Here is a 13941-nt window from a genome sequence, read left to right on the forward strand (position 1 = left end):
GATATATATCTCTGGGTTAGTCTAGATCAATCTGGACTCTGGGCTGCTGTCAGGCTTTCTCCAGACTTTCACAGTTGAAAGTTCTATTCCAGTTTTTTCTTTCTGCTGCCATGGAACTGTTGTTCAGGAGCAATGTGGTAGAATCGTAATTCTTGATTGCTGCTCTGGGTTCCCTGAAAAGCATCACCCAGTAAGTTTCTCCTCTTTCAGGGGACAGCTTGCATGGTAGCTGTACTATTCAGAGAGTTTTGTAATCATGCTTGACTGTAACAGGTTATTTTTTTAAATCAGAAAACCTCAAGGCCTATCTGGTTTCAGTTAACACTAAGCTGGATACCTGCCATGTTAGGACATAGGTGTAGTCATCAAAGATTGTGTGTTCCAATTGCTGAGAAAAGACTAAAAGGAAGCTCTCTACCCTTCAAAAACATGGGTTCAGAAAATGTCATTCCACCCTTCAGATTTTCAGCTATAAATGGTGCATTTATAGCTATTCTTTCCCAAAGTCTTCTGTAAAAAGAAGGAAAACCCACGAGCTGGAAGAAGATGAAGGCAGGTAGGTGATCAAGGGCATGATGTCACAGTCTGTGGATTTTGCCAGTAATCTACTATTTGAAATCTCTTTGCCTGGATTTACCACACTGTGCTCTTGGTCTGTGCTGGTACTCCTGCTCTTAGGGCTGTGCGATGAGCCTCTCTCCCTTATCCCTTTTTTCTTCTCAAAAGTGATCAAAATTATCATTAATCAATCACCTGTTTCACAGGCTCTGGCACAACTGCAGTAGCACAGAAAGGAGAACAATAAGAGTTTCATTCATGGGAACTTTCTAAGATGATGGTGTTATTGAAGCTCCTGTCTTCTGAAACTGTAACCTGAGGAGCTCGTGTGGAGAGTAGGGTGACATCATAGGATTACAGACTTAGGAAATGTTAATATTTGGATCTTTCTGGGAAAGAGCTTTTAAAATGGAAGGATTTTTCCATGTGACCTGGAGCAGTGATTGTATTTGAAAATAATTTTTCATTCTTGCTGTGGAAGACTTAATTTAGCTGGTATGTGTAAGAAAATTCTTTTGACAGCAGCCCTTTCAATTTGTCTGCCTTGAAGGCACTAGTGTGCAGCTGCATGGATGGTAATCCCATCTGTCCAGTGCAAACTGCAGAAGAGGATCATGCAGAAATGTGGTTAGAACAAGCTTTAGCTGTGGCTGCTGCATGTTTCCACCAGGCAGGGTGCTCAGGGGAGATAAGCAGTACTCTGTTCTGGGCAGCGCTGCTGGGAGAAGTGCTGGGGAAGGTGCTGAGGTTGTGCTCAGTGTGGCCAAGAGACCAAGAAGTGACAAGAGGGGTGGTGGCGGCAGGGGCAAAGGATCAGAATCTCCTGCAGTTGAGCATTTGCTCCTGGGAACCAATTGAAACTACTTTTAACAAAAACACCCCAAAGCTAAGGATTTCAAAATTGGACATTAAATTAGTAGTTTAGGCATAGCATATCACTAGGTCATTTTATCTGGGGGCCAGAATTGATGAGACAATGCCCCAATAACTGGCTTTGGGGACTGACTGATAGAGCTGCAGCTGGAGGAACAAATCCTATACAACAAGCAGGATCAGAAGGGATTTGGTGCCCCTATAAAATGCTGCATTAACTAATGGCTTGGATTTAATCTGCTTCTCATTGTATAAAATAGATGGACATTTTTCAGCTTTTTCAGGCCTTATTTTCCATTAACTGATAATGAAGGGTGGAGGAGAAGTCATAATCCAAATGCCAGCAAATGATGTTGCGGGTGATGTTTGTATTTCGTGCACATTGGAAAAACTGCTGGCTCCCGCGGCCTGAGCAGGGCTGGTCTCTGTCCTGGGCGAGCCAGCGGGCCGGGACAGGCCACAGGAGGCTGCGGAAAGGCTCGGAGGGTCCGCTCACCCCTTCCTCCGCTCATCCATCCCCGGTGGCTGCCCGCGGCCACCCCCGCCCCGCCTTGGACACGGGCTCGGCCACGAGAGGGGCCCCGGGTCCGCAGAGCGGGACCTGGAGCGGCGGTCCGGGACGGGGCGGTCGCGGGGGCCGCCGCGGCAGGGCCGAGGGCGGCGCGGGGGGCGCGGGCCCCGTGTCCCTTCCGGGGGCGGTGCCGCGGGCGGCGGCCCCAGCCGGGCTGCAGGGAAGCGCCCGCCCCTGCCGCCCCCGGCGCGGTAAGATGGCGGCCGCGGCTCAGGCGCTCAGCGGCACCGGGCTGCTCCTGGCCGCCGCCGCCCTCGCCCTCCTGGCCGTGGCCATCGGCACCGACTCCTGGTACGAGACGGACGCGCGGCGGCACCGCGAGCGCTGCCGCGGCTTCGGCCACAAGCGCAGCGACCCGCCCGGCTCCATGTCGGCGCCCAGCTCGCACCTGCCGCTCCGCGCCCGACCCCCGCGGGCGCTCCTGCCCGGCCGCCCCCCGGCCCCCGCGCCGGCCGCCGCCGCTTCCGCCGCGCTGGACTCGCACTGCGGCCGCCGCTTCAACTCCACCGTCTCGGGGCTCTGGAGGCGCTGCCACCGCGCGGGCTACGAGCCGGACAGCGAGGAGCTCATCCGGAAAGGTGCGGGGGCGGGGGGCGGCGGCCCCGCCGCTGTCCGTGGTGCTGAGCGCGGTGCCGGGGCTGCGGGCGGGGCGGCGGCTGCTGCCGGGGTGAGACCGGGCGGGCGGGCGGGCGGATGGAACCCCACGGACCCGGGGCTCCCGGTGTCCCTGGCGAGTAGCGAGCCCTGACCCCATCCCGGGGTCTCGTGCGCCTCCCTCTCTGCTAAAAATGCTGCAGTGCTGGGTGGGACCACGTCCTCAGAGAGCCCCTTCGGGGGCCCAGTGCAGGGCCTGGCTGGCGGTGGGCGTCCTCCCCACCCGACACTTTCTTCTGATTGAGAACTGAGAAGCGTGCAGTGTTGTTTGTAGCGCTGTGATTTTTGCAGCAAGGTGAAAGGGACCTGTTGTTTCCGTTCTAGCATGAGGGAGTTCTCATTGCTGCAGTAGATTGCCAGGCTTTCGTGGTGGCAGATGTCACTCAGGGCCCCTGGCGTGACAGGAGAGAAAGCTATGGATCTTCTACTATTGTGGCACATGGTACAAAGCCATGCAGGCCGTGAAGTACAAATAAAAGTCCTGCATTTGATGGTACTGACAATGTAGCGGGCTGACCCATGAAGTCAACGGGTTATGTATGGTTAATGATAAATAACAGGACTTAGTGTTCCAGCAGGTACATATTAGCACAGAGGGAGTAGGAGTTGGGAAAAGTGCTTCCATTGAGGCACAAAATGGAAATGCTATCTTAAGAAAGCGAGAGCAGTTCTTCAGCTTGGCTTCCAACTGTGACGCCAGTCCTGCACAGCAGAGGCTGGATAGACTGGCACTGTGAATCTCAGCTCGTCTTTGTCCCTTCTTTCCAATGCACAGCAGTGGCTCTTACTTCTCAAAACTCTAGTGCTGTGTGCTTAGCTTCTTTCTCTGTTTATTCTCCTAGGATCCATTTTATGCGATTTCATTTTTATTTCTATGCTGAACTCCTTTCACTAAAAGGGAACTCATTAATTTCTTTCTATTAATTGTGGCTGTCATGTAAAATATTTATCTATTTTTTTTGCTTCACATCAAGCAAAATGCTTTCAGCTCCCACTGAGATTAGCTAAGATGGGGGGAAGGGGTGCGAAAAAATTCTAGTTTGGTCCTCAATACTTCTCTTTCTGAGGTATTTTCTCGACACTATAACAAGTCACATAGAGAGGCCAGAGTCTGCATTCGACATGCAGGGCATTACAGGGTGGTGAATGGTCTACCTCACTGTTCGATGCGTAAAACTGGAAGGGCTCTAAATTCAGAATATTTTCTGTCTGCTTTATTTCCTTTTTTCCCCCTAACCGCTCTAATAAAAGACCTTACTTTTCCCTACAAAAAGCCTTGCTTTCCTTATGTTCTTTGCCTATTAGGTCTGCAGTTGCTACTGTAAAGATGAATGTGTCATCTTACAGAGGGAGATTATTAATAATAGTTCTTGTAGAATCAGATCTTTAAATAGAAATGTCTCTCTTATCCCTTCTCCTGACCTGCTTTACTAGCAGCCTTTCCTCATTCCCACTGTGTCTGTCTTTTCTCTGACAACTGTGATTAAGCAGCCGTTTCCAACTGATGGTCAGGTGTGGCTGCATCTGAGCTGTTCTCTCAAGCATGATACCAAATCTGGGGCTTCTGAAAAGGAAAAGCAGGTATTTTTTCCCCTGGTGTGACCTGAAGATCACTACTGTGCTCTGCTGAAAGTCCTACTTCCGCCTCAATTTGCATTAAGTTTTCAGCTAGCTCTTTGGTGATGTGTGATGCCTTTCTTTATTCCCTTAATCTAGATATTTTTATGGTCTTTTAGTGACAGAGGAGTAAATTTTATTTTTTCTCACAGTTCTATGGTAATTTTAGTTTGGGTTTATAGTCTACATTTTTTCTAGTCTCTCTGGAGTAAGATTCCTTTCCTTTCTGCATCTCTCCTGAATTCTGAAAAAATTACTTAAGTCCATAAATAGGCTTACCCAAATAGATAATTCCTTGGATTTCTAGTCTAGTATTTATCTACTGCTATTAATACAAAGCAGTTTCATGGAAACTTGCATACTTGAGCATTGTAGCTAATGATGCATATACAAGCATCCATTTATAGATCTAGGATATTTAAAAAATCAAAATATATTAACTTCATATATTTAAAAGGAAAAAACGAGTCAGAAGATGTAGTGCAAAACTGAGAGGTGGGAAATGTTTAAATGTAAGATGGGAATGATATATGAGATCTTTCTTAAAATACAAAATCACTGTTTTGGAACTGTGAAAAAATACACAGTTTAATTTTAAAAATACAGTTAAAAAGAAGAAATACAGCAAAAGAAGAAATAATGTAAAAGCCACAGGGGGAAAATGGAGATTAGCAATCAGTAGGAGATAAAAGCCAAATAACTGAACCATTTGGTGGGGAAGCTGAGGATCTCTGTACATATATGGGAGGTTCTCTGAGTGTAAAAACATGAGCATTGCATGTCATCTTGTAGAGCCTGTGCTATGTGGAGTCCATATTCAATAACTGATGCTACAACAAAAAAACATCTGCATGGACTGTCCTACAGGGATTTATTATATCTTATTTAGGGGTTTTCTCTACCTATTAGTAAAGTAAAAAAGTGTTGCTTACAAAATGGTGACAGTAGAAAATGAGGAGTTGGGAAAGATCCATTTTAACAGGATAACTTGGTGAGCTCATTGAAACCTATGTGCTTTAACATCCCTACACTGAAGGAATTAAAAAATAAAAGGTTCATCATTGTTGATAAACTAGGGATTTTATTGCTTTTCAGGCTTGCTCTGAAAAGTCTCTGGGGTGGGACCTGTACATTCCATATATACTGAAAAGACTTCTTGGTACTACAACATGGCTGAGAAAGCGAGGAGTACAACTGGATGCTTAAGCAGAGGAACACAACAGTTTGGGGATGTAGTGAGGCCCTTGAGCGAAAACTGCTCAGTCCTGTTGTCTGTACTTCCCATTCTTTCTGACTGGTAACTTGGAAGAGTTACAGGATTCCCTGTGAGGTCTGTAGAGGATTTATTGTAGTGGCATGTTTAATAAAATTGAGCTGTTTGGTCATGGTCCTTAGTAAGCATGATATGTCAGTGTGATCTGTAAGAGTTCTTGTGGTATTTTAAAGGAAAGTTGGTTTATTTGATGTTGTGGCCCTTGATGACGATGTGGACAGAGTGAAAGCATGGCTGTGGTGCTCCTCACAATCCTGGGCAGAAATGTAGGAAAATGCCAGGAAGCTTGAATGGCCACTTGGTCCTGGGGCATGAGGGAGGGGAGGGCCAGACCTCACATGGCATTTAGTTGTTAATTGGCCGTGGCTGCTCATGGGCAGGAGGGGGCTTCTCCCAGCTGTCTGAGAATCAAACTGCTCTGATACTGGGCCACAGAGTAGAATTGAAAATGAACCCTTCCATTTCTTCATAAACCTCTGGCACATGGTGTAAAGAAAACCCCCGTGCCTTAAAGTTGGAGACAAAAACTAAAGGTCAGAGTGTGCTAAGCCCAGGATTACAGGCTAAATGTATCACAGCAGGGTTGTTTCCATGTTTCTGGCAGATTAGGAACAAGGGATCTTTGCTCTGCCTGGGTATCCAGCTAGTCTAACAACCATCCTTTGTGTTCAATCGGGAGAAAGGATTCATCCAGAGGCACCCACATGTACTCTTCAAAGGACTGTGTGAGTTCCAAGGGGAACCTGTCTGCAGGTTCTGAGGGGTAAAAAAAACCACGTTGAGGACAAGGTGTTAGAAACAATGTTGGCTGTGAGAAGGCGCAGGAATGTAGCTGGGCCATGAAAGTGTCAGTGTGACACTGCTGGATGAAGTTCGTTGCAGTTCATGTTTGTTTTTTAATCAAGAAAATTGTACATGCAGTGTGACTCTCAGTTAAAGCCCTTGGAAATGCTGGGATCAGGCTGTCCATCTACCCTTTTTCTTGGATGTGTGCTTTATGGTAAGCTAACGACCTGTGCACCTCCCTCCTCCTGTCCTGTACTCCCAATGTACTTGTGTGCCAAAACAGACAACACTCACTTGTTGTTCACCACATGACTCTTCTATTCAAGCCCTTGCCTGAAGGCAAAGGTTTTAATTGTGGCAGGCTTTCTTATGGTGTTTGTCTGAGTGTGTTGTAAACAAAAGGGAAATCACTTTGCTAGCAGGTTTCTGAGATGGAGGGCAGCATGCTGTCCCTATTTTATAGACTGTGATATCAGGTACAGGCTCAGGTTCAAGGACTTATTGGAACTTTGAAACACTTTTTGCTTACCAGTAACTTTGGGACTGCAAACCTGATTTTGATTTTTGCTTTCTTTCTAGAGTACTTAAAGACCAAGGTGTTATATTACTTTAAATGCAGTCCTGTGGAGTACCTGACCGTATTTGAGTGCATGGCATCTCTGCAAATGAGACCTAGAGATTCAGTGAAAAAATGGGAAATACAGACTAGACTAGTGATGGCAAATGCAAAATTGAGATACTGAAGGTTGTCTGGGTGCATGTTAAAATTTCCTGGGAGAAAGTGGCTTAGATGTTCAGCTGGGAGATCACACTCACTGCTTCCCCAAGTCCTTGCCTGCCTATTTCAGCTTTTCTAGCAGATCTCCAGAGAGAGGCTTCCCTTGTTTTGCCTGTAGTGCCTTACATCAGAGTGGGTCCAACCTGTGCTTTTGGGAAAATGGAATCTTGTTGGAAAAACAGCTTGTGCTGGTGTAATCAAAGGCTGTTACCGAGCTGTGGATTAGAGGTCAGCACTGAGCAAAAGCCCTGAAATCTGCACTCCTGAGCTTTTTTTTTTTTTTTTTTTGGAAAGTTGCTGTTTTAATATAATTGTATGTGCTACCTATATAAAATTAGCACTTTGAATTCTGGGGAAGAAAAGATTAGGAGTACAGTTTTAAAACCAGAGGCAGAATGAATTGATACCAAAAAATTTCTAAATAACCAGCTTCTAAATAGCCAGGTTTTTTTCCTACATAACTAGGGAAGATGGAGAGGATTTAGTTTTAGTCGACATGTTAAACTCTTGGAATAATAAAGAGCAAGTATTTTTCTTGGTGACATCTTAGCTGAGAAGTCCATAGCTTTGATCATAAGGGATGTACGTCTCTAGTCTTTGCTTTTTCTTTAATGAGCTATAAAAATAGTAATCCTCGCTCTTCCTTAAAATGCTGCTTCATACATACTGCTTTTATGGTCAGGAAATGTAAGTGCACAAATCATGCTTTTAATGAATGCAGTGCATTATAATCTGAAATCTGATGTCATTAGTTTGTTCTATATATATATTTCTCAACAACACATGCAAATTGCATCCATATTGAAATTGAGTTCAGTCGGCAGTTACAGGTGAAATTTGATTAGATACTGTGATGTGATGTATATGGCCTAAGTTGTTAACTCAGGTGTCTGCAGCCTTTGCAAATGAACTGGCACCCTCTGACACGGGGTTGTCTTGCTGATGGTTGGCTCGGGTGGCTCTGCAGCCTTGTCCTGAGGTAAGTGCAAGGAGGGAGCGCTGCTCAGCAGGAGAGGCCACTGGTGCAGGTGAAGGGCAGGACCTCTGTGTGTCCTGTGCAGCTGGAAGTGCTCTGTGGTGCAGGGGGAGCAGCAGGGAGCCACAGCAAGCGAAGAGGTGGTGGGAAGCACAGCTGAGAATGGGAGCCTGCTTGAAATAGGAGGAAATTCAGGTCACCTTCCCCTCCCTGGCCTGATGGCTGGAATTGCCTGGGCCTCTTGTATGCAGCTTCTGATCTTGTGAAATGGGGGCTTCCTCTTTGCAGGTCCTTGCAGAAACCAGGTCAGTACAGTCCCTGTGAACATTGTTAGAGAACAAAATCATGCTTTTCATTGCTGTGGGAGCCACACAAAGCTCAGTTCTTCTCCTGGGTTTTCTAGTGTCTTTTGCAAAGCTGGTCACTGTATCTGCAGCTCCCTGCTAGTGATTGTTCACCAGCTTAATTAGCTCACTGGCCAGTTGATTGTTTTTGAATGGTTCTTCTGCTTCAAATTCAAACAGCGGTAATGACCCTGTAGCCATTGTTTAAGAGGAACTTTTTGTACTATTTAGCTCTTTTACCTTTCTGGTTGCTCTGTTCTACTCCACCAACCATCTTTATTCTCCCCCATTTTCTAAATTAAAAATCCCTTTTTAAGGGAAGAAGAGCATGTTTGTAGGTTCACATTTACATCTGGAGTACACTTTTCTTTAAGCTATAATGGAAACAAGCCTACCTGGGTACTACTGTTCATTGAAAGTAAAGCAAAGAGCCAATGACTATTGGAGTGAATTCAAAAGATTCTCCTATGCAGTTGACTTTCCAGCATTCATTCAAAATTTTCAAAGTGTTTCAATTCTGTCTTCTTAGAGATGAAGCTGTTGGTACTTGGCCGCGTTCTTGTCTCCTTAGACATCCCAAAAAAGATCATAGCAGTTGCTCTAGAAAGCTTTTAGAGATGTTTTTCCTGACTGTGTCATTACTGTTTAACTTCAGCTGTTGCTTCTTGGAGAGAGCACCTGGTACCTGCTTTGCCATTGTTTCTTTGTAGGTTCTCTCCCCTCCTAATCCCAAAGCCTTTGAAGTAAACAGCTCTTTTTTTGGTTACATTTGCTCTGTTACTGAATTAATGCTGTGCGAACTCAGCAGCAAATGCAAGGCAGAGGGGTTTCATGCTGTTCACACTGCTGTCTCTTTACAGGAGTCATTCAGCGCTGCACTGCTGTGAAGTACCACTACACCTCCAGCTCCCTGCCTCGCAACTTACCCATCAACATCACCAACACCATCCGGCAGGATGAGTGGCACGCGCTCCGTAAGTAGCCCAGAGCAGGGCACAAGAATGTTTGGATTGCTAAATGCCTTAATGCAAAGTCAGCTGGGGGGCTCAGAGTCACCTCATCTAAGCATGGCACTGGACTCTAAGCATAAATACAGATTGATTAGTTAGGAAGTGCAAGCAGCCAGCTGTGTGATTGCGAGGGGGCATGAGATTTGGAGGGGCTTAAAGCTGGGAATTCAGGAATAAAGATGTGTGTAGTGAATTGCAAGGTGTAATCATATTCTGGGTCTGGGCACAAGACAGTTCCTTGCTGGCTTACAGCATCACTGTATAGATCCTGTTGCAATTTTCTGTGTGCACACTAGTGACCTGATGCAACCCCCTGGTGACCAGTTCTTTTAGGAAACATCTCAATTTGTCTTTGCACCAGCACCTGGTCCACAAGCTGCCTCATGTTCAAGTCCTTCCCACACAGGTAACTGACCTGTAGCCTGTGACTGAGGATGGTTTAATCAGTTTTTTTTTCTGCTCCTGTTTCTCTCTGGGTTTTTTTGTTCTGTTGCTCACATAATTTAACATAGCCGCTGTCATGTGAGAGTCAGTGCCAAGGAAAGCCTAGGTCAGCTGGAAACTGAACTAGGAGACAAGAACAGAAATTTTACTATGGTTGAGAAAGTGCTGTTCATGTCACTGGTACCCAAGCTTTTTCTTAGAGCTTGTTACAGGAGTTGTTCCCATAATACTGTATTGATCTGCTGTCTGCTTCTGTCCTCCCACTATTCCTCTTTTCAGCTCACACTATATGCCTCCCATGTGCTAATCCTTTAGTCTTCTCCGGTGTCTCCTCTTGCTTCTTTTTTTACTTTCAGCAGAAAATTTTCTCCCCCAAGAAACTCTTTCCCAAAGAAAGATGCCATGCAAAAAAAAAAAAAAAAAAAAAAAAAGCCCTTTCAGTACTAACATGAGTTTGTGATGCACCTGTTGTGTCCCATGCTGAGGAGTATTTGGCTGGTACTTCTCTGGATCAGGACAGAAATGCTCTCCAGTTGCACAGTGCCCAGCACAATGGAGCCATTTGAGATGGATTCCCTTAGTTTCAGTGTAATGAAACGATCTACCTCAAAGAAGCTGCAGGAGGAGAAACCCATGGTGGAAGTGTAAACTTTAGAACCAATAAATCCACATCTGTCTGGACTCTGCCCTGGCTGTTCTCTCTAGGTACTGTCATCTTCATGTCTTTTGTCTTGCTTTTCTCTTTTTCCTTCAGATCTGCGGAGGATGACAGCTGGCTTCATTGGCATGGCAGTCTCCATCATCCTGTTTGGGTGGATCATTGGTGTGCTGGGCTGCTGCAAACAGCAGGAGCTCATGCAGTACGTGGCTGGGCTGCTCTTCCTAATGGGAGGTGAGAGCCTTTCACTTCTGCTCAAGTCACCACATTCAGTATTGCTGACTTGTAAAAGTAACGTCAGCCCACAATCACATGAAGCAGTTACTTAGTGCAGCAAACTGTCAGCACAGTGCAGTTACCACTTCCAGCACTGGGCAGGACCTGTACTTGCATGGCTATTGCATGTTTCTCAGTAGACCCCAATGTGTGTTTATGATCCTTCTGCTCTAGAGAACTGGTGTGTAGCCATGGGGACCATGTGCACAATGAGCACAGTCTGCTGGCTTGCTCCAGTGAGCAGCCTGTGGCTCCTGTCAGACAGCTCAGCCCAGTTTTCCCTAGGAATCATAACAAACAAACATAAGTTAATGTAGAGCACCTTTCTGGTACTGAGAGATGATTAGATCTTCATGTACTGGTGAAGTCCTAACCAGCCAAGCCTGGGAGGACCCTGGCCCAGTGCTTGCCATGGGTGGGAGCAGACTTTCTGTATGACCAAAGGTTTTTCTCAACTTTGATTTTTCAATTTGAAAATGGGCAGTATAGACCTGGAGTCTAGTATGCTAGTGTGTATTAGACATACTACAGTGCCTTGTGTCTTCTTAGGCCTTTTTCTCCTCTCTATCGGTTCAGTGAGTGTGTAGCAGATGTCAAAAAACCTGGGCACGTTTTTTGGGCCCAGGATACAGCTGGCAGAAGTGTGGGTCTTCCTAGTGGAAACCAAAAAGTGCTGCACTTTCCAACCTGGGGCTTCAGTGAGCTAGTTACCTTTCACAGGAGAAACTGCCCAAGTACTGGAACCTGATGACATTAGACACTGGAAATAGTCTCAGGACAATCAAAGCATGATGAACTATGACTCAGTTCAAAATTGCAATGAAAGGTGCTAAGGTAATACTGGTTATTTGTGAAGCAAGGTATCCTGCCTACATATTTTCCCTTCTTTATTTTTTCTCTGCCTTATAAGGAGAGTGGCTGGTAGGACTGCAGAAAAAACCCCAAGGGTAATTCTTGATTTTGAAAATTCATGACTTTGCAAATACTGAGGGGAAAAAAACCAGAATGTAATTAACCTGTCTGAGGGCAGTGTAGAACCCTCTTGCTTTTCTCCTGCAGGTACTTGCTGTATCATCTCACTCTGCACATGCGTAGCAGGGATCAATTTTGAGTTATCCCGCTATCCTCGCTACGTCTATGGGCTGCCAGAGGACATCAGTCATGGCTATGGCTGGTCCATGTTCTGTGCCTGGGGGGGCCTGGGCCTCACCCTGCTGGCTGGGTTCCTCTGCACATTGGCCCCATCACTCAACACCTCCCGGGCATCCGTACAAAAACCCAGACAAGAAAATGGGGCTGTGTGACCCCAGAGGGAGAGAGGAGACTCTGGAAAGCGCAGCCTGGGCAGAGCTGTGGGTTAACACCAGGAAGAGGTGGCATGTCAGCGTGTGGAGAGCAGTGCCAGAGCTGTAGAAATGCCAGCCCATAGGACACTGCTACAGCCTCCAGTCGCAGACACGGACATTGCAAGTAACTCCAGGTTTGAATTATTGGCAACTTGATCATTGATGGTTTAAGGGGGACAGTTCTTTCAATTTGTTTTTCTTCTGTTTACAAGGGATTAAGTCCAAGATTGTGTCTTTTTTTGTGCTGTTTTTTGAACTGTACCTCCATGGTCCTGTTATTGTCCAGTTGTAAGGGATGTTTACGCACCAACTCTATTGCTGCAGGTCTGTGTAATTCAGACCCAATTTAGGGCAAGGAGCTAAGTGAAGTTGGCTTGAACACTTTTGCAACAGGCATGTCTAGTGTTGGCTCAGGCCATCCTTTCCCAAAAGAACCTTGATCTAAGCCGAGGTTTAGGCCAAAGAATTAGCCCATTCTTAGTATTAATTTATTTAAATCAGAAACCTGTGCTATTCCATGCTGTGGATTCAGCTATTTACTCACTACTCAAAGTGTTTCCAAAAGGAGCTAGCTGTAACTGAGCAGCAGGACTCCAAGAAAACTCTTACAGACTCTGGGAAAGCAAAGTTTTTCTCAGCTTCTTACAGTGAAGGTTACTCATTTGGCTAACATACCCTTGTTTTAATGGGGAGATGTATGCAACATGCAGCTTTTTAACTATTCCACCAGAGGTACATTTTTCAAAATATGTCATCATTTGAGCTGCCAGGGTCAGCTTTCACTTCTGAACTAACTTGTGGATACAACTCCTGTTCTGTGAAAGGAGATGAGTAACTCTTCTCTCTGAGCTCAAATAACAGTACTGCTAAAATAGCAGGTGTACAACCCCCTCTAATATTAGTGTCCAAAGGAACCACAGTGTATTTTCCTCAGGAACATGTGGCTTCTGCTCAGTTCTCCACTCGGCCCCTTCCAATGTGAAATGCCCTGAGCGCAGCGTGTCAAGAACATGCATGCTCTGCTGGAACAAGATCCCTCTGCAAAATGAGCACCTTGGTACCAGCACAAGTACTAGGGCTAACTCAGGAACATCAGCCAAAGTACGTTGGAGTGCATTTTTCTTTCATCTCTCTATTCTTTTTTTCCTTCTCACATCCCCGCCCCTCTCCCAAGCATCCAAAAACTGCACAGGTAAAGATGAGATGGCCAGCATTTGGAGATGTTTACATTGTATTTAAAATACAATACAGTGGCATGTAAGATACTTAATGCTAAAGTCAGTGTATTTATGAAAAGTGTAATTTTTAAATGGAAGTTGTAATTCTCAACTGGCATTAAAAGTACTGAAAGACTTGTTCAGTGGATGAAACCTCAAATTCTTTGATTAATGACCTGATTCCCTCACATACATACCAGTAATGGTGTTAAAGCTTCAAGAATTAAGTTCAAGTGATGAAGTTAAAACATCATTCATGTGTGACTTGTGTTCACCCTTGCAAAATGCATGTTCAAGTTTCCAACTCTAACAAGGCTGTAGGCTGTTCACTGGCTGCGCAGGCAGGAACCGGGGATGCAGTCTGAGCTGCAGGTCATCAATGTCACAGTACACTTACTGCAGTATAGCCTCTTGGTCCTCATGAGGAAGTACCAGAGCAGGGTTTAATCCAGTTCTAGCTGGAGGAGGGTCCAAAGGCAACACGATGGGCACTGCGGACAGGAAGCTTTCAGTCTCCCTTACACAGATGTAGAACCAGCACGCAAAGGTCACAGCCCCAA

At 45.7% G+C, this 13941-nt stretch overlaps 1 protein-coding gene across 1 annotated transcript; it reads left to right on the forward strand.

Moving 5' to 3' along the window:
* The first annotated feature begins 2168 nt into the window (after nt 1-2168).
* LOC116998133 (transmembrane protein 178B-like) lies at nt 2169-13524 on the forward strand. The gene is made up of 4 exons (XM_033063560.2): nt 2169-2580; nt 9291-9404; nt 10639-10776; nt 11878-13524. Exons 1-4 carry the CDS (start codon nt 2199-2201, stop codon nt 12120-12122), a joined length of 879 nt encoding a protein of 292 aa, XP_032919451.1. The 5' UTR covers nt 2169-2198; the 3' UTR covers nt 12123-13524.
* Nucleotides 13525-13941: the final 417 nt, after the last annotated feature.

Source organism: Catharus ustulatus, chromosome 6 (genome assembly GCF_009819885.2).
Source record: "Catharus ustulatus isolate bCatUst1 chromosome 6, bCatUst1.pri.v2, whole genome shotgun sequence".
NCBI classification, from domain to species: Eukaryota; Metazoa; Chordata; class Aves; order Passeriformes; family Turdidae; genus Catharus; species Catharus ustulatus.